The following is a 19737-nucleotide window of genomic DNA, read 5'->3' as shown; positions in this document are numbered from 1 at the left end:
TTACTTACACTAAGCTAGTAAAACTACCATACTGAGAAATCGCTGAGCATGTTCTCAGAGAGAAATTCTTCATGTTTTGCTAGCTTTTAAATGTTTCGGCATGGAGGATAATGCCATCATGTGAACCCCCATCTGCAGCCTGAAGAGATACAGCCCAGATGTTGCGTTACAGTCTTATTGAGAACTAGACTTAAGTCATTGTTTCAGTGCTTCTCTGTTTAGGGATGCTATATTGGTTTGGTTAGGTAATGAACAATATAGTATGGTTGTTTACCAAATTATTTGTTCTTATTTATCTCTTTAAGGATATATTATTTGGAGACGTAACAGATTCCAGTGATGATGAAATGGACCATAATGCACAAATGCTTGAAAGTATTATAGAAAAATGTGGTCAGGATGAACCAATAGTTGAAACTCGACATGAAAAACATTCAGCAGAATCTTGGAACAAACCCAGCTCTTTTAGTGTTGGCAGTGCAAATAGTGATTCTCAGGAGTCAACTGAAAAACTAAGAAAATTAAAGAATGAAGAGTCAACTCTGTGTTCTAACCCTGTGACAGCAATGTCAAGATCCCTTAATGAGAGAGATGTCAAATCAAAGGATGAAAAGAAGCATCTATTAGAGAATTCTGTCTCTAACAGAATTCTGTCTCTAACAGACACAACCACTGAAATTGCAGCATGCAATACAGAGAAGCACAATGAAAAGACAGTTAATATGACAAAAACAAAAGACAGAATATTGATGCCTGATTTAATGACCATTAACATGCAGGGTCGAGAAGAAACAGCTAAACCAATGCATGGGCAGAAAATGGATGCAAGCGGCATTGTACACGTGCTAGAAGAGTCTAATGACTGTATGAAAGCAGAGGAGGAAGAAGAGCTAATTGGAACAATAGAAGATTGGCCTCAAACTCCCAAGGGTGATAATAAGCAGCACACTGAAGAATTCATTTTAGCTGCTGAAAATATGCTGGTAGCTCCTGAAAAATTTACTGATGGATCTCATGATGTGATAGGTGGTGGAGGAGGAGTGGAAGATGCCTCCGAGAACATCCAGACACAGTCTAATTTAGGAAAAGCAAGACCTCTTGATGAAAAGCACGGTGAACATGTAACAGATGAACAAAATACAGCAACGGAAGGATTTGGCATAGATATAAATGATGAAACATTAATGAAAGAGAAAATGAATTTGAACAACTGTAAATTCCTTTCTGAAACAGAACATCCTAGTGAGCAACCTCAGCAACAAGGTGCTCAGGTAACATTTACACAACCCGTTAAAAAAGATACTCATGCACCAGATGCATCGTTCAAAGCACAATGTTTAGAAGAAAACTGCAGCAATGAAGAGAGAGGCAACCAACAAAATGGAGCTGAGATAAATGGTGAGAAAATACTACTGAATGTAGATGCTTTGAGGCCACATTTGCATATTATGATGGCAACTAACGAATGCGAGAAATCATTGTGTCATATAGATGAGATAACGAAGACTGAGAGTGAACGCAGCGCTGCCCCTTTTATGCCTACTAAAAATGAAGATGATGACGACCAACTGAAAATAGCTGTTAGTGTTACTAATGAACCCAACTTTATGGACATAAGAAAGCAAGAATGCCCACAACTAGAACAACTGATTGACCAGAAAGATTCTATTAAATCACTACAAGAGGAGCCAGATTGTAAAAGTGATCCTATGTTATCAGCCCAAGCATCCATTATTGAAGATTGTTTGTTGCTATCTGAGGGACTTGTTGAAACTAACAACGAGATCTATGTCATTGGAACTTCTCCTGAACCAAGGCAAGTTGAAGAAGTGAGCATTGAATCTGAATGCAAATCCAAAATCTATAGCATTTCAAACAGCTTTCAGTTTACTGACATTTCTAAAGAAGACCGGTGCCTGCCATCAGAAAGACTTGAGGAAAATAGTGAACGACTGAAAATTACAGAAACTAGGACTATGCAGTCTCTTGTAGCAGAAAATAGTGACAAAATATCTGCTTTTGGAACTGTGTGTAACAGAAATGCAAAGTCTAATTTGATATCTAGAAGTTTGCAATGTGGAATAAATGACATATCTCAAGAAATGGCAGACTGGAATGATAAGGGCAGTTCATTTGATCTAAAGAAGTATGCTATGGAAGAAGCAGAAACGAATTACGAGTGTTCTGTAACAAATGAAATGTCAGAACAGAACATGAATGAAGATCCTGCTCAGGCTGTACAACATGTGTTACAGGCAGAAAGTGCAAATTCTGAAACAATTTTGCCTGTCACTGTGAGAGTTGGTTCTGAGTCTGCCACTACAGAGTTCGTGGAGATCACCGCTTCCAAGCTTGAAGTCGATTTCGAGGTTTTCAGCAGAGTTGGCCAAAGCTCTAATGGTGCTACAAATGCATGCGTTGCCCCTTCCTCTCCAACCAGAGAAGATGCTTATCATGTTGATGGTCATAATTCAGCAGTAGACTTGGAGGATAAAGAGGCAAATGCTGTTGATTCTGAGGGAAACAATCATAAGCTCCTGGATTGTTGCAGTCCTCGGAACAATAAAGATGAAGTGGAAATTGAACAAGCAAAAGAACAGTTAATGATCAGTGAAACCCAGATACCAGTTAGTGTTAAAGGCCCTTGCAGTGGAGATATCTCTGAAGCACTAACTCCTGAGGCCTTTAGTCTAAATATTGTTAACACAGTAGACATTTTTATAGCAAACAAATCCATTTTAAATGATGAGGAGCTGCTTGTTCCTCCCGATAAAAAGTTAGGCAGTCCTTCAAGAAACTGTGCTCTAGAACATACAGTTGATAACGCTATAGTTAAAGAAAGAGATGAAACATTGTGCAGTGGTATAAGATCTGGAGGCGTTGATGAGATGAAGATGCCAGAAAATGCCATTACGGTTATGAATTTATCACTCTCAGATTCATCGCCGGAAGAAATTGGCCTAATAAGAAAGGTGAATTGCAGAAAAATGCATCCGTGGTTTGAAACGCCCAAAGATGAATTGGGTACCATCAGGAGCAGTCACACACATGCGCCGTCCATTGCAACTGTTTCATGTGATGGGTGCAAGTTGTCCCATGACTCAGAAGATCCGCCCTCAAAAGATAGACAGGCTGCAATACATGACACTGACTCCTGTACTGATGAAATTATTGAAAGGACATGGGAACATTCATATGCAGTAGGATGGACATGTAGTAAGGAAAATATCTCATTAAAACCAGACGCCTCCATAGCAGTCGAGAAGTCAAAAGAGAGGAAAACAGAACAAAGTATTTCAGCAGTTGCTTCATTGCCAAGCCAGGTATCAATGTATAACAGGAAATCTGTGCCCAGGCAGTCATCTGCAAGTAATCCAGATGTTAATGGTGATGTCGTTGCACCAGACGCAAAGTACTGTGCTGCTAGTGTAGAAATTTCAGTATCATTGGACTTTAATAAAGAGAAATTGAGTACTGAACAAGAAAGTAATGTTGATGTTTCAGGGTGCAGCTCAAACTTGGAGCAAAGCCATTTAATATCCTGCCATGTTGATAATGGTTCTAATATATCCCATAACAAGGAATGCCATATAAAGAATGATGGAAAAGTTCTTGCTGCTAAAACCAGCTGGAATTCCATATTACCTGTACCGGAATCTTCCAACTCCAAACAACACAATGTAGTGTCTGAAAAATTAGAATCACCAGTTGCTGTTGCACCTTGCACAAAGAATGGAGCAGAGCAGATACTTAAAGCACCAGACCCTATAAATATGTTGGCACAAGTAGGTGTTAAAGGTGGTCATAATAGGCATCTCCCAAGAATACCTAGCCGTAAAGGGGAAAGGAAAAGTCGGCACACCCTACTAGCTGAAACCATTTTAGCCAATGCAGATACTTCCACACCGACAAAACATTATCCAAAAACGCTAACAAAAATTAGGCAAGAGATGGGTCCTCCATTACCTCCCTTGCTCACACCTCTGATAGCTACACCTCCAAGAACTGTTCGGCCCATTTCCCCAGTAATGTCATCATCTAGTCAGTCCTCCTTGCCATCCCCACTCGATGGATTGATTTCTCCTCTACGTGAAACTCCAGTTCCTCCTCTAATGTCGCCATTGTCAGATACCCCAAAATGCAAGTCACCTGCTATGCTTACTACGCCATCTCCTTCTGAAACGTCAATAGGTCAGAGAATCCTGTCCTCCCCTCTTCAGTTTTGCGCCACCACTCCCAAGCATGCCCTTCCTGTACCAGGTAGACTTCCTCCATCTGCAGCTGGTGGTGCAGCTCCACCTGTGCCTCAGGAAAACTCGGTGAAAATTTTGGACAGTATGTATCCAGAGCTATCTGCCCGGGCAAGAACTCTCAACATCCTGAAAGGTAACATTCAGCTCAGTCGGTCATCCTCCCTAGATGGCAAGAATATCCCACAGCCTGTCCATCAAATCAGTGGCTTTAAAGCAATTGCTTCGACGTCCACTGCTTTTGTCAAAACGGGGACTAACTTCAAGTCTGAACCTGAGCAACGGTTGTCCATTGAGAGCGAGTCTGGGAAAAGGATGTTGGCTCCTATGGTCCTCCCAAAGAGTGCCAAAAGGCCAAGGCTAGAGGGTAAAGCACCAAAATTTGACCTCTGCAAGAAAGAGTTTTCATCTAGCATCTCAGATCCTGATGTATGTTGCCCTGCTGATGAAACAGTCTCTCTGAGCAACAGGGATGATACTCAGTCAACAGGTGACTGTGATTCGCAGTTGCTTTTGGCAATGGAAAAAACTGAAGATCCTGATGGCAGGGCTGTGACTGTAGCATTGGAAAAAATTTCTGAAGCCTGTTTTGACTTGTTACCTGTTATTTGTAGCCACATTCTTGTGGGAAATACCTCAAGGGTCCCAGTAATGAGAGATGAAGAGAAAGAAGTTGTCTATGAACTTGGTGTAGCAAAGAAGGTGGGTTACATTTAAAACAAAAAAACAAAAACTTTACCTGTAAACTTGTTTTGGCTCATGCAAGCAAACACAAAGCCTAGAATCTTCTGGAATAATACATAGCTTCATAGTAAATCTAGAGGAGACATCTAGAAGCCCCTCTCTCTGCAAAGCACTCATGTTGCATCTTGCAGATCATGCATTGGCATGTAATTTGTATTTTGGCTAATTGTCTGGAGGTATTGATTCCTACCTCAATTCTTGTTAAAGATATGTGTAGGTGGATTTTCATGGCTCCCCACCCCACCTCCCACCCAGAAGATGACTTATCAGTCCTTCATTGCTATCATTAGTCAGTATCCATGGGCATCCACAGGCATTTCAGTTTGTGTTTAGCTCAGTTTTTCTAAAAATTAAATTAAAACTCTTTTAAACTTGAGAGACTATAACTTCTGCCACCCCCATCCCACCACCAGATCATCTGCTCCACAGATGAGCATATACAGGATCTTACTCACAGTTCTGTGTATGCAACATGTTGTATGAGAGGATCTGTGGCTTCAGGTACTAATCCCAGCAGTGGCCTTAGAACAGGGGTGGGAAACATGTGGCCCTCTTAATGTTTTGTCTTGCAACTCCCAGCAGCCATAGCCAGCAGAGCCAGTGGTGAGGGATGATGAGAGTTGTAGGCCAAACTATCTGGAGGGATAAAAGTTACCCACACCTGCATTAGAAAAAGAATCGAATAAGGATCTTTTCCCCCCTCTCTTAAAGCATAAAATAAACTAGCAGCTCTTTTGGGTTGACGCAGACAGTGAAGGTGCAATCACCCACGTAGAACCAATATATGGGTCTGAGAGAGTCCTTTACAATCAGTGGTTTCAGCTGCGCATAGAGCCTTGAGTGTACTTCTTAAAAGCGACTTAGGGTACAACCCTATGTGAATACCTGGCAGCCTCGGAGGCCCCCGAGTGCCCAAAGTAGGGCGGGAGGACAGCAGAGGCTCCATCCGCCCTGCATTTCTGGTAGATGGGTGATTTTGCCCGTCTAGCAGTGGCATGTCAGAGGGAGGTCAAAGGAGGCTGGGGCAGCCATAGGATAGGTCGTAGCACTGGCTACCTTCCTGCCCTCGGGGATGCTCCCCTTCTCCCCATTTCTGCACTCCGTTTTTCAAGCGTGGAGAGGTAGCTGGTGCTGTGGCTGTACTGGTGAGTTTAAAATCTCTCCATCCTGGCTACAAGCGGGGGGCGAGGGGGCAGGGAGATAGTTTCCTGGCTCCAAGGAAACGGACACTGTGGGGGGGGGACATACGGTTGCTCCCTTACACTTTTAAATTACTTTTGCCCTAACGCTTATTTGAACAGATTAATTCTTTCCCTCTTGCCTGTATCTTAAAGATGATAATTATTTCGGTCCCAGGACAGTAGTATATTATTTTCTGATAGTAAGGTGTATTTCACATGTTGAAAACCAAATACTGTTTTGCATCTTACAGTACTTAGCTGAGCCAGCATTGCAGGCTATTCTGAAGAAACTGAAGAAACAGAAGATGTCCTTGGGACACAGTTGTATCCAATCCCTCTGCAGGGTATATGTTGGAATATGCCGGCAGCTGGGAGACCTAGAAAAAGCACGCCTCTTTTGCTACACTCTCCTTAAGGAAGGTATGGTATAAATGACTAGGTTTCTTTATTATGGTTAAAAGCATTATGTGCATGTTGTCCTGACTGAATCCTTCACAGGTATATACTGTAGTGCTTCAGGACTGTTAGCCAATTACAGAATTCACCACCTTGCTTGATACACTTAATCAGGAACAGCACTGCAGTGGAGGGGTGGCGAAAACTCTGGTCTGTGTTATTTCCTGCCATCTCCCTTCCTTCCTTCCTTCCTTCCTTCGCTTCTTGACTAGGAGATAATTATGTGAACTAGGCCTACACATGATAAGGAGCTCGTTTTCATTTAGAGTTCATGGTGAACAAGAGCAACTCTGGTCCGTGGGTGCTTGATTGATTGATGGATTGATTGATTGCATTTCTACGCCGCCCAGTAGCCGAAGCTGTCTGGGCGGTTCACAGAAATTAAAACCACTCAAAGTATAAAACAAACAGTATAAAAACATGATATGAAATACAATATAAAAGCACAACCAGGATAAAATCAGCAGCAGTGCAGAAATACAAATTTAAAACAGCCAAGTTAAAATAGAATTTATTGAGTGTTAAAATGCTGAGAGAATAAGAAGGTCTTCACCTGGCATCTAAAAAAATATAGTGTAGGTGCCAGGCGAACCTCCTTAGGGAGCTCATTCCACAGCCGGGGTGCCACAGCAGAGAAGGCCCTCCTCCTGGGAGCCACCTGCCTGACTTCCTTTGGCAGGGGCTCACGGAGAAGGACCCCTGAGGATGACCTTAGGGTACATATGGGAGGAGGCGTTCCTTCAGATAGCCTGGCCCCAAGCTGTTCAGGGCTTTAAATGTTAATACCAGCACTTTGAATCGGGCCCGGACCTGGACTGGCAGCCAATGAAGCTGGAAAAGGACTGGCGTGATGTGGTCACGTCAGCCAGTCCCTGTTAGTAACCACGCTGCCCTGTTTTGTACCATTTGAAGTTTCCGGACCGTTTTCAAAGGCAGCCCCACGTATAACGCATTGCAGTAATCCAAACGAGAGGTTATCAGAGCATGGATAACTGTAGCTAGGCTATCTCTGTCCAGATAAGGGCGCAGCTGGTATATCAGCCTAAGATTATAAAAGGTGCTCTTTGCCACTGAGTTCACCTGTGCCTCAAGTGACAGTTCTGGATCCAAGAGCACCCCCCAGACTATGGACCCAATCCTTTAGGGGGAGTGTTTGAGCTCCCTCTAGGGGCCCTGCCCAAACCCCGCTCCCTGCCTAGAGGCAACTGTGAGCTTGGGGAGGAGAGGAATCCCCTGTTACCTTCATTCTCTCATTCCCCTGCATGCCCCTCCTTCTCCCATCGGAGGCCATGTGGCCTGCAGGGGAATCCCCTTGTTATCACAGATCAAAGATAACTAGGAGATTAAAGGAGCAGGTAGCCCACTCATCTGGCATTTTCAGGAATTTCTGCAAGTACCAGAAGAGAGGGCTTCACCCATCTCACATCCTCTCCCTGATTGGAGAGGATACAGGGTAGGTGAAGCAGGTTTGGTATGGGCTTTCTCTAATGGGGAAAAGCCTTGTGTACACCAAAGTTGGTTCACAACAGGTGAGCTGGGTGGAATATCCACCTGGCACACCTGCCAGGAACCAAACTGATCTAATTCAACCCATGAAGGGCTGGGTGGGGTGTCATATGCTCCACCCCCCTCCATTTCTGGTTCCCCACCCCAACAGTAATTCAATATATTTTCCAATTAAGCATTCTCAAATATTTCTTTATCATTGGCATTCCCACTATATATGATTAAAATAGAACATTTCTTTCTGACATTTCTAGCACTTGATTAAATAATTATTTTTCATGCTATTTATAATAACTAGCATTGAATACCATCTTCTACAATGCCAACTTTGTCCAGATTTTCCCTAATTGCTATAGTTAATGAAAATGTATGGTTCTCACTCAGTAACCTTTCCCATATCTAAGAATAGTCTTCCCAATGTATTGTGCCTATGTAATCTTGCAATCTTTTACTTGCTCAGCTTTATTTTCATATTTTAAGAGCATCGTATTTTATGAGCTTACATCCTATTAGTTATTTTCCCTTAAAGTTTATCCTAATATTGATATATTTCAAAATGCCGATTTTTTGAATCTGCATTTTTTATTTCTCGTGTGTGTGACTTGCACTTCCGTGTTCCCCCATCATAATGCAGCTGAGAATGCTGTTTTAAATTCAACTGGCATTTCTTTGTCATAGTGCCAGAGGTTAGTCCAAATAGGTTTATGGTTGACTAATCTCCAATTTGCTTTGTTTCAGTAAAGCAGTTTCTACCTGTCCCCTAAACCAGTGGTTCCCCATTAGCTAAGTACTGTGGACCCCTTGTTTTTCAAATGCCAAACACTTTTGAAAAAATTGTTATCTCTATGGTAGCTACCTGTGCGAAGCAATTTTTTGGAGAAAATAAGGGGTAGCCCCTAATAAGCAAAAGATTTTGGGTATACTAAAAAACAGACCATAAAAAATGTGATATTTGTGATATTACCATGCAAAAATAACAATGATTTAGTTAGGAATATAAAGACGAATTTGATTTTACTAACGTCTAGTTCACAATTGAACATTATGACTTTTCTAGCAGATACTAAACCTAAATGTGATGGGAGAAATCATGCCTCTTTTTGTCCCGAACAAACCCTTCCACATCCGGTTCAATATTTCCTACTTTTAATCTCAAATCTGGATCAACATCGAGCCGATGTCAGTTCTTGTTCTTCATATAACAAAACGTCGAAAATATTTGTTCACAAAGATATGTAGAACAAAAGGGAACTAGATGTTTCAAAGCTTTTTCACCTAACTCCTTATAATCAGGAAAAACCTTCACCCAGAATTGGTCCAGTCTATATTCTTTGAAAAATGATTTCAGTGAACCATCACAAGTCACAAGTGCATCTTGCTCTTCCGCAGATAGAGTTGTTAGTTGTACACCACCACGTTCAAAAGGATTCCTTATCCATGAGTTTTCAGGATTAGGTGCGGGGAAGTAATCTCTGAAGCTAGTTGCTAAATCACGCAGGCGCTCAGTGATGTTATATTTTACTTCTGGTAGGAATTCGTCGTCAGTGGACTCCAGAAATGAATGGTGAATATGTAAATGGTGCCACGGACTCCTGGGTGGGTTACATGGACTCCCTGGAGTCTGCGGACCCCCAATTGGGAACCACTGCCCTAAACCCTTAGAACTAAATATTTATTGGTACAGCTGCTTGAGGAGAAATATATGCATGTTTCTTAGATATCTAAAGGCATAATTTGGTCATATTTTTGAGAGAATGCAAGGGGAAATTGTAACTAGTGTGGAGTAGTGGTTAAGAGACTGAATATACTCAGGGACCTCCAGGAGTCATGGAACACTGAGTATCAGATGGAAACGCAAACATACATTTCTTGGGTGGGGAGAGAATTGGGCTGTTTTGTTATTTATTTATTTATCATATTTATATGATACATGTACATTGATGGTGCTATATAAATAAATAATAATAATAATATACCCTGATCCTCAGCCAAAAAAGGCTCTCGGAGCGGCTTACACTTAGCAAAAAAGACAGTCCCTGCCCTCAGGCTTACAGTCTAATAAAGACATGACACATAAGGAAAAGGAGTCCAGGACGGAAGAGGTAAAGAGAGAGAGAGAGAAATTAAGTGGACCGGGAACAGGGCTGATGGGATTGTCCTGCTCCCGAAGGAGGGGAGTCCAACAGGAACCGGCCCCGATGTTTTCTCCGCCTGCTCCTGTCCCCTTGGTCTTTCTTCTTCCATGGTTTATCCTCTTACCCGAGGGAGAAAATGACTGACTGACTGAAACTCTGGGCAGGGAGCACTTCTGTTAATGGGTTCAGACAACACGATAGATTGAGGCTGCGTTCAGACAACACGAAAGTCAGCGTTGGGGTAATAATCAACTCGGCAGTTGTTTATCTAGGGGCTACTCCCCACACAACATGATAATAATCAACCGTGGGGTGTGTTAGGATCAGCATTGAGTTCACTATTAGCCCACGCTGAGTTGACTCACTCATCCCCCACCTTCTCTCCCCACTTCATCCTCCCACTAGCATCCCATCAGCCATTGCTGCCAAAAAAACCTATCCTGCCAGCTGGACATTGACTGCTCTCGCCTTGTGATTCTGAGAATAACAAAATAACCAACAGTGGCCAAGGAAATAACCAACGGTGCCCTCCACACAACACAATAACCAATGGCGGTTCAAATAGCCAACTTTGCGCAGCGTTGGTTATTTGTGTTGATTATTTCGGCCAAATAACCAACCTTTGGTTAAAAAACTCCCTCCACACAACACAATAATCCATGATGGGTTAAGTAACCAACCGTCAACTATTTAAACCATCATGGGTTATCGTGTTGTCTAAACCCAGTCACTAGGTCCCACTTGTGTACCTGTATTGATTATCCATTCCTAAAGCGATTTTTCATCATGCAATTATACTTCTTCCTTATTTTGATCTCTCTTTCTCCTTGCCAGATTTCCCCAGATTTGACAAGCTAACTTTGTTTATTGGAAACATGTGGAGTGAGATATTCTCCTCTGAAAGTGTGATCAACAAAGCTATCCAGTTAGTAGTCAGACAGCATGCAAGAGGAGAAGTGCTGAAATGCTTGAGATCGTATCTGAATTGGGAAGAGGTATGAGTACTGGAAAAGAACAGGGTCAATTTTTGATTAGGCAGATATCACACAAGTGCAGAATTAAATTTTTGCTGCAGTCTAACTAAGGCATAAGTAAGGATCACTGTACATATTTCTGGGATTATCTGTTAATTAAATGCTGCTTTTGGAAGAAGTCTGCATGACATGAAGGAAAGGACTTATTCCACTATGATTGAAAGACAGATTTGACATTTGGGGGGCAGCTGCACAGGTGGTGCTGAACCCAAAATGAACCAAAGCAAACTGCATCACCAACATGCAGTGTCTTACTTCTACAAAGTTCCTTTTCACTGTGAGTTTACACAGGAATGTTAGTCCTGATCCCTTAACCTTGGTTAACCATTTTTAGTGTTAAACATGATTAAGATCAACACAGGCATGGCTAACCATGATTAAGGCCCCTGGTGCAGTAGGACAGGGGGAATTTGCAGGGTAAGAGGAAGGCACTAAGCCTATAGGGGAAGGCTCTGTCCTACAGCCTCTTTTTGATCCTTTAGCCTTGTTTAAGGGATTAGGAGTGTTCTGTCTGCATAAATTCTGAGATTTCCTGTTATCTCACTCATAAAAACATATGCAGATTTCCTGTTATCTCACTCATAAAAACATATGCAGAGCCAGTCATGGTTTCAAAATTCTTTCCTGGTGTGTGTATGGGAGGTGGGTGGGGGATGTACGATGATGTTGTTTTTACAAAAGCAGTATCCATGGAGCCCGCTTCTTTTTAAGGCTATGGCCTGGTTCACATGCAACACTAACCGATGGCTTGTTGCCCTATCCAGAGTTTGTCTGGCAAACAGTCAAATAAACCATTGTTTGTTTTCTCAGTCTCTGGGTAGTTTATTCACATGTAACGACAATCCACGACTCATCAAACCATGGTTAACTAAACCATAGTTTGTTGTTAGGTGAAAACCAGGCCTATATAATGCTCTATTGATATGTTGCCATAGCAACTCAGGAATCACTTCCCAGTGGCTTCTTCCCATGCTGCTCTAGTAACATCTAGAAAGAGGAAAAACATGGGTGGGAAAATTATATGGATTGTTACTGTGTATATTTCAAGTAGGGTATTTTGGCTAACAAAACTATTCTGTACTAGGCTGTATTGACCCTGTTCAAATGACACGCTAAGCCATGGTTAGGCCACTAACCCTTTTGCAGCAAATGGTTAGTAAGCATGTTTAAACTGTGGTTATGTAGCCGCCATGGTTAAGAATGGTTCATGTAACACACTAAGTCATGGTTCACACAATACGCTACGCTGTAATGTTTAGCTCAAAATACTTAACCACAGTGGCGTAGCATGTCGTCTGAACAGGGTCATTATGGTTTAGTGCGTCATGGGAACCATTCTTTAGCATACCATGTGAACCATTGTTAACCATGTTGGCTAGGTAACTATGGTTTAAATTATTTATTTATTTATATTTTTTTTATTATATTTATTTGTATCCCGCCTTTTGCCCAATGCTGGGCCTCAAGGCGGCCTTACAAAGTTAAAACATACATTGGGGGAAAACACACACATAAACATTTAAAATACACAACAAAATTATAAGACATTAACATAGATGGAGGGCTGGATTATTCTCCAAAGGCCTGCTGGAACAAAGAAGTTTTAGCCTGCTTCCAAAAGCCCATCAAGGAGGGAGCCAGCCTAGCTTCCCCGGGAAGAGAGTTCCAAAGCACTGGAGCAGCCACCGAGAAGGCCCTCTCCCATGTTCCCACCAAGCGTGCCTGTGAAGATGGTGGGACTGAAAGAAGGGCTTCTCCAGAAGATCTCAAAGCACATGCAGGCTCATAAGGGAGGATACGGTCTTTCAAATAACCTGGACCCGAGCCATATAGGGCTTTATAGGGCATAACCAGCACTTTGACTTGTGCCCGGAAACAGACTGGAAGCCAGTGGAGCTGTTTTAACAGGGGAGTTGTCTGCTCCCTGTAACCAGCCCCGGTCAACAATCTGGCTGCAGCTCTTTGAACCAGCTGGAGTTTCCGAACACTCTTCAAAGGCAGCCCCACGTAGAGCGCGTTACAGTAATCCAGTCGGGATGTAACTAAGGCATGTGTCACCGTGGCCAGGTCCGACATCTCTAGGAATGGGCGCAGCTGGCGCACTAGCTTTAACTGTGCAAATGCACTCCTGGCCACCACCGGAACCTGGGCATCCAGGCTCAGGGCTGAATCCAGAAGTACACCCAAGCTGTGGACCTGTGTCTTCAGGGTGAGTGTAACCCCATCCAACACAAGCTGAATCCCTATTCCCTGATCTGCCTTTTGACTGACCAGGAGCACCTCTGTCTTATCTGGATTAAGCTTCAATTTTTTCGCCCTCATCCAATGCACTCGCTAAACATTTGCTATGAAAGTGTTAGGCCTAACCGTGGCTTAGAGTGTTGTCTGAATAGGCCCAAACAAATGTAACTTCTCCAGGTCTTAGAAGAAAACATGTTTCATTTTTGGGGGTTTGGGAGTTAGCTTGGATAGAAGATACTCCTTCTAGAACGATGAGCAATTTTAATGTCTCCCTTGTGACACCAACTGTAGTACTTTTGTAAGTGTTGGACCCAGGAAGAGAAATGTAGTCATTATCAGGTAGTGGAAGTGAGCTGTTTTTAAGCCAAAGGCAAAAGGAAATCATCAGTGAGAGAGGTTCAGCATAGTTCTTGGGTGCATATTCTCCTGATATGAAAATTTTGGTTTAAGCTAAATCAGCACCCTTTATTTTTCCAGAGTGCCCCAGTGGATATTGGCATGATGGTCTCCAGCCTTCTTTTAGCGATACAGTTGTGTCCCCAAATGGAATTTCAACTGAGTGAACAATATGGAGAAGACCTGAAAGAGAGTACATGGGAATATGTGTTTGCTATTGATCTGCTGTGCTCACATCAAAAGTGGCATTGGACCCATGACAACATCATAAGGTATTGCTAGTTCTTACATGAATACATGTTTTACACAGCCTTTCCAGCGTTGTCAGTACCCGTGTAAGTATACAGTGTTAAAACACAATCATGGCAATCTGAATATTTATGTTCCAAATCTGTCTGTCTTAACTGGAAACGTTTATCTGGTGTAGGCAGGAGAGATACAGTCAAATCAAAGCTGTGGGTTGCGTGCCAGTGGCAAGGCATTAGGCTTTGCTTGGGGAACATGTGACCTTCCTTATGGGGGAGGAATGTTCCATACTCAAGCAATAGAAGCAGTAAGGAAAAAGTGTGAGATCAGCAGACAAATTCTTCCCTTTGTCCTCCCCCATCTTTCAGTCGTGTTCGGCATTTTCAAACTCTAAATGGCAGGCTGGGCCATGCTGCAGCTTTCACAACATTGCAGCCATCACAGATCCGCATGACACACAGTGCTTAAAGTCACAATAGAAACTTTAGATATAGGTTGTCTTCATTTGGTAGCCAGTTTGCTATTCGTTCATGGACAAGCAATATCAGTAGATGCTTTCAGGTCACTGTGGTGCATAAATAACAGTATATATGCATAAAAGAACTTACAAAGGATTCCACATGCTGCAGAGGTGTAGGACTGCAGACACAGATAATTGGAGAAACTAAAATTTGGTTCTAGAGCACCTTCCCTGTAATAAGGCCCTCGGCATACCAGGTCTCAAACATGCTTGGATTTTGACAACGTACTAAGCCTGTTAAGCCACTAGGAATCCCCTGTTGATCCCTACGATAGCCCTTCTGTGCAAGTTACACTGATATTTATTCATGCAATAAGTGCAGTACTCTTCCATCTCTACCAGCTATTAAGATGGTTCTTTTGGAGGATGAGGCAGAGTAAATCAAGATTATAACGCCTGTGAACAAAGCATACATTATTTTGGCTGGTCATTTGGTTTAGCCTTTTGGCTTCAGAATAATTAATTGTTAAAGAATATTCATTCTTCATCAGATATTGAAGTGGCTGCCTTTGTTTTCTTTTGTTTTGTAATAGGCCTGGAGCTCTAGTCAGCAACTAATCCTTAACAAGGGCCAGATTTTTTTGTTTGAGCCAGGACTGTGAAGGAACCCGTGAAGCTGGCTCTGCCTATTCCAGCTGAAAAAGTGGCACGGGGCTCTTTAAATCTTGGCCCACCCTTTTACCGCCATGAATAGCAACTTTGTCGGAACCCGTCTTTTATAACGTACTTCTGTCATTACGTCCAGGCCACCAGCAAAGGGCTGTTTAACCCTCTTTCTCCGGTGTGAATGCCAGTAGAGGGTCCTTTAGCATTCTTCCCGTTGTGCACCTCAGTTTGCCTGGGGTCACAGCTTGCACACAGGCAAAAATGACTGGGGTGCATGTTAAGGGAGGGTTCTTTGCACTGGGGAGGAGTGGAATAGAGAGGCCTTTGGCTTCCTGTACCTTGGTTCCATGAGGGAGAGAACAGGTGAGATGTGTAACGGAGATTGGCAGCTGAGGGAGGTGTCCTTGAAATCAGGAGCTAGGCTGGTCAGATAAGAAGTGCCCAGGAGCAGAACCGAGTCTTTGGTGAGCAAGATATCAGCGTTGCAAGGGATGAGGGATAACATTCAAGAAAAATGTAACCCGCTCATTCCAGCCGGATTCATTTGATAAAGCGTGTAAGAAATGTGTAAAGGGCCATTTTATATAGAATCACAATTCACACTTTGAACCAGTCGCATTTTCTTAGTCTTTTTAAGGAAGTCAAGGGTTAGGGTGTTTATCTGTAGGAGGAAGTGCTATATTTGAGTGAAAACTAAAATCTTTGACTGTTCTAGCATTAAGCATGAACAAGATGGCGGTATAGAAATGTAATAAATAAATAAATAAATAAATATTTGGGATCCCAGTTATCTCTCCCTTGTATATTAATGGAAAAACATAATATGATCGGAGTTGTGTGGCCTTGACCATTCATTCTCCCTTCAGTGTGGATAGGCACATCTTAAGTAAAGGGGGTGGGGCGGTATTACAGTTAACCATGCTCTGTAATAACTATATTTTAAAATATTTCCTCAACTCAATCCTTCCCCCCCCCCAACCTCCATTTTTCAAAAGCAGTGTGATGTAGGTCCGGCAGGTCATGCCCGCTTCAAAACAAATTGAAACACATTGTCTGTTTTCTTTCACAGTAAAGAACTTTGGCCTATCATGGATAAGTGGATAAAGAACAGAAAAGGCAGCGGAGGCATTTCTTCCCCTTCTGATATAATTGTAGCGACAGCGCTCCGGCTGATTGGTGAGTATGCAGAGCTTTTTCCCGCCGGAGCCTGGCCCTTTGGAACCTGCTTCTCATTTGTTTAGCAAGAAGATGCTCTCTCCCAGTTAATCCACATCTGTTTTCATGAACAGAAGGAGTTATTCATTTGAGATGATGCTAGCTTGTATGTCCCGGCTGCAAGCTCTAAGTACCAAATAGGATTATTATTCCCGCCCCCAAGAAGTCATCAGAGCCTACAAGAGACGCAGCTGGATATGCAATCTCTACGACATCCTGCCCTCATTTTGTTCGCGCTATAATGACAAAACAGAATAGTCCTTGGAATCTGAGGGCAGTGCGTGCCTTTGGAACTGGAGATCACTGCCTTATTCGTCATCCACCAGAGACACATAGTTCTCTCATCCTTGCTGCCATATTGGAGCCAAAGAGTACATCCAGGTTCTGACTCCTCCATTCTCCCGATCATCCCCTTTTAATTTTTTCCAGATTGAAGAGCAGATGAGCAACAGTTCTCTTCTCTTGCTGCTTCAGCCCCAACCCACACCTTTGGTTCTTTCTTTCTTTCTTTCTTTCTTTCTTTCTTTCTTTCTTTCTTTCTTTCTTTCTCTGTCTCCTTCCCCATCCACGTTGGATTGGAAAAAGTGAAAGGGGAGGGAAAAGAGAGGCTGGCAGAGAGATTTTCCAGCTTGGAAAGAGAAAAATGTGGATGGCGGTGCATTTTCCTCCCTGCGCACCCTTTTGTGCGTATTTATCCGTCAGCCTTGAACCCAGGGAGTAAAGGAATGGAAGCTAATCTTGTCAGCGTGTCACTGCAGGCTCTCCCCATTCTGATTCACAGTGGCCCACAGGTGAAATTGGTTGCTCACCAAGGGCATGAAACATAGGCATGGTATTATTCACTGAGGTGGTAAACTTGTCTCCGGGCTGGAGACTTAGAGCTGACTTGTTTGGAAACTTCCATACGAAAACTTCCCTGCCCTTTAACAATTTGAGGTTGGAGGAAAGAAATCTAGCCTAGCTTCCCCCTGACGTCTAGTTTCATTTGTGACGGGAATTTTTATCCTTTATGTGGAGGAACACGTAAATGTGTGTGCCCCCACCTACCATGTGACACGACACAGCTCAGGCACAGGTTTATCAGCTCGGTGAGAAGTGGGCCATCATCGTCTCTTTTCCGTTGGCTCTTCACAGGTCGCCTAGGCCAGATAGGACTGAGAGAAGGATTTTTTTCTGCGGTGGAAAATATCAGTTCTGTAATTGGGACCTTCCTCCGGCATGCCAAAGAAAAAGGTAACCACCCTTTGATTTGTATTGTAATGTGCTAAAGGTGGCGAAGGGCCTGGCAGCCATTGTCCTGTGCTGAAAGGGTGCTCAGGAGAGTTCCTGACGCTGATCTCTCGCAGACCAGCTCCTGTGAGTTTGGCCTGGAAAACCCAGTGTTTGGGGTGCCGAGTACCAGAGCAAACTATTGCACGTGACGGACTCTCTTTTTGAATGGTCCCGAATAGCTTTTGGCCATTGACATTGCTGATCTTTCATTTTCCAACCTTTGCAGATGTGGCCTGGGGAGTCCAGCTGGCAGCAGCCTACGCACTCTGTGACTTGGGTCCTAGCAATCCATCTAGAACACTGGAGGCCGTCCGAGCATGGGAAGCAGCCGGCACAAAGTGCCTTCCTCCTGCCATCACAAACGGCATAGCAGAAGTCAGCGGTCTCCTGAAGTGTGCATGGACAACGGAAGACAGCTCAGCCACATAACACCCTCTGGTTTCGGTTTGGTTTGGTTTTTAACCATAGAGGAAAACAAGGAAGTGCCTTTTGAAGGGAACTTGTTCAGAACGGTCGTGATGCAGGCAAAGAGCCATGCACCTCTCTCCTTAGAGGGCAGCAGAAAACATTGACTGTTATGGGCGGTTATGAACATGCCTTTGTTCAATGTAGCCCAACGCGCTTGGTGTTACAGTCAGGACAACAAGTAATGTTGAGCATCGCCTCGTCTGCTGCAAGAGAAAAGGCAATACATTGTCTTACTGATGCGAGTACAAACTATTTAAGTCAGAAAAAAAATCTATGCAAATAGAAGTGTTCTCTAACAAATGGTCTTCCAGGATGTGAAGTTCGAGTTCCTGAGATTTTAGTCTTCCTTTAGTTACGCCAAATGCTCTTCAAACAGCTTTCTCTAAAAACGTTTTAGCAAATTTATTTTGCCTGTTTGCCTGTGTTGAATCATATTGGTTTCTGTAGAAAGTTGGACTCAGATTTAAAGAGGGATTGCTATTTGATAGTGTGTGCACTAATCCCACTGGTACCCTTCTAAATAAGGTTTGGGGTATTGTTTCAAAGTCCTTCAAACTTTTGCCCAGAGATATGGTGAGGCAAAAGAAATGCATCATGGGAAGTGATACCTCACTGACTGTTTTCAGCTCTCTTAAAAATTAATTTATATGCTCCCTAAAGTTGTTGATTTGTCTCAAAAGTAAACTAGAAGAATTTGCACCAAATCATGCCCTTCAAAAATTCTAGGAGCCCTTTGGATTTTAATTGTTTAATGCTGGGGTGTCCAGCTGTTGTTGGATTGCAGCGCCCATCATTCTTCGCCATTGGCCATGCTTATCTCGGGCTGATGGGAGTTGTTGTTCAACAACATCTGGAAGGCCACACATTCCCCACTCCTGGTTTAATGGAAGCGTGATCTGATTTCTGTAACTCTTAACATCTACAGTATATAGAAGATTGAAATGCCTTCTCTATGAGAATGTGTATATATGGTATATTTGTATAATGTGTTTCACATTTCACGTTGTTCCACTTTGGGAATTTTACTATCTGTATATAGAAACCCGAGTAAAAATACACACAACCCTCCCTTGCATTGTTCAAACCTCTAATGTAGCTTCACTTGTTTTCAGATTTTTTTTTTACATGTCTATATCAATTTTTTTCTAATAAATACGGTTTGTGCATTTAATAGTTGTATATTTCCCAAGCTAATTGATCCTGCCAAAATGTAATTGAAAAGACTGTCCAGACCAAACTTCCTTCTTCCCTCGCATCTACACTGAAAATAAGTATTTACATTGTGTGTGTTTTTAGGTTTTGTCTCAACAGTGATTGATTTTAATAAGGATCTAAATGGTTTATAAATTGAATTACTCATTCTCTGCTTTTCAAAGTGCCTGAAATAACTAAAATTCATCCAAATATAAAGGAGACAAAAGCAGTGTTTGAAACAAACCAGTAGTCATTACGTTACAGCCTAGAACA

General features: G+C 42.7%; 1 protein-coding gene across 1 annotated transcript in view; it reads left to right on the top strand.

The window, feature by feature from the left end:
* The window catches only part of ICE1 (interactor of little elongation complex ELL subunit 1), a 45880-nt gene extending 26439 nt beyond the window's left edge, over nucleotides 1-19441 (top strand). The window contains exons 13-19 of the mRNA XM_063130201.1: nucleotides 306-4952; nucleotides 6427-6595; nucleotides 11107-11267; nucleotides 14025-14215; nucleotides 16385-16491; nucleotides 17665-17763; nucleotides 18029-19441. Coding sequence (XP_062986271.1) covers nucleotides 306-4952; nucleotides 6427-6595; nucleotides 11107-11267; nucleotides 14025-14215; nucleotides 16385-16491; nucleotides 17665-17763; nucleotides 18029-18231 — 5577 coding nt within the window. The 3' untranslated portion in view covers nucleotides 18232-19441. The remainder of the gene's footprint in view (nucleotides 1-305; nucleotides 4953-6426; nucleotides 6596-11106; nucleotides 11268-14024; nucleotides 14216-16384; nucleotides 16492-17664; nucleotides 17764-18028) is intronic.
* Nucleotides 19442-19737: the final 296 nt, after the last annotated feature.

The sequence above is a fragment of the Elgaria multicarinata genome, chromosome 7, assembly GCF_023053635.1.
Source record: "Elgaria multicarinata webbii isolate HBS135686 ecotype San Diego chromosome 7, rElgMul1.1.pri, whole genome shotgun sequence".
Lineage (NCBI taxonomy): Eukaryota > Metazoa > Chordata > Lepidosauria > Squamata > Anguidae > Elgaria > Elgaria multicarinata.
Note: the sequence above shows the minus strand (reverse complement) of the source record. Positions and strands in the feature narration are given on the sequence as shown.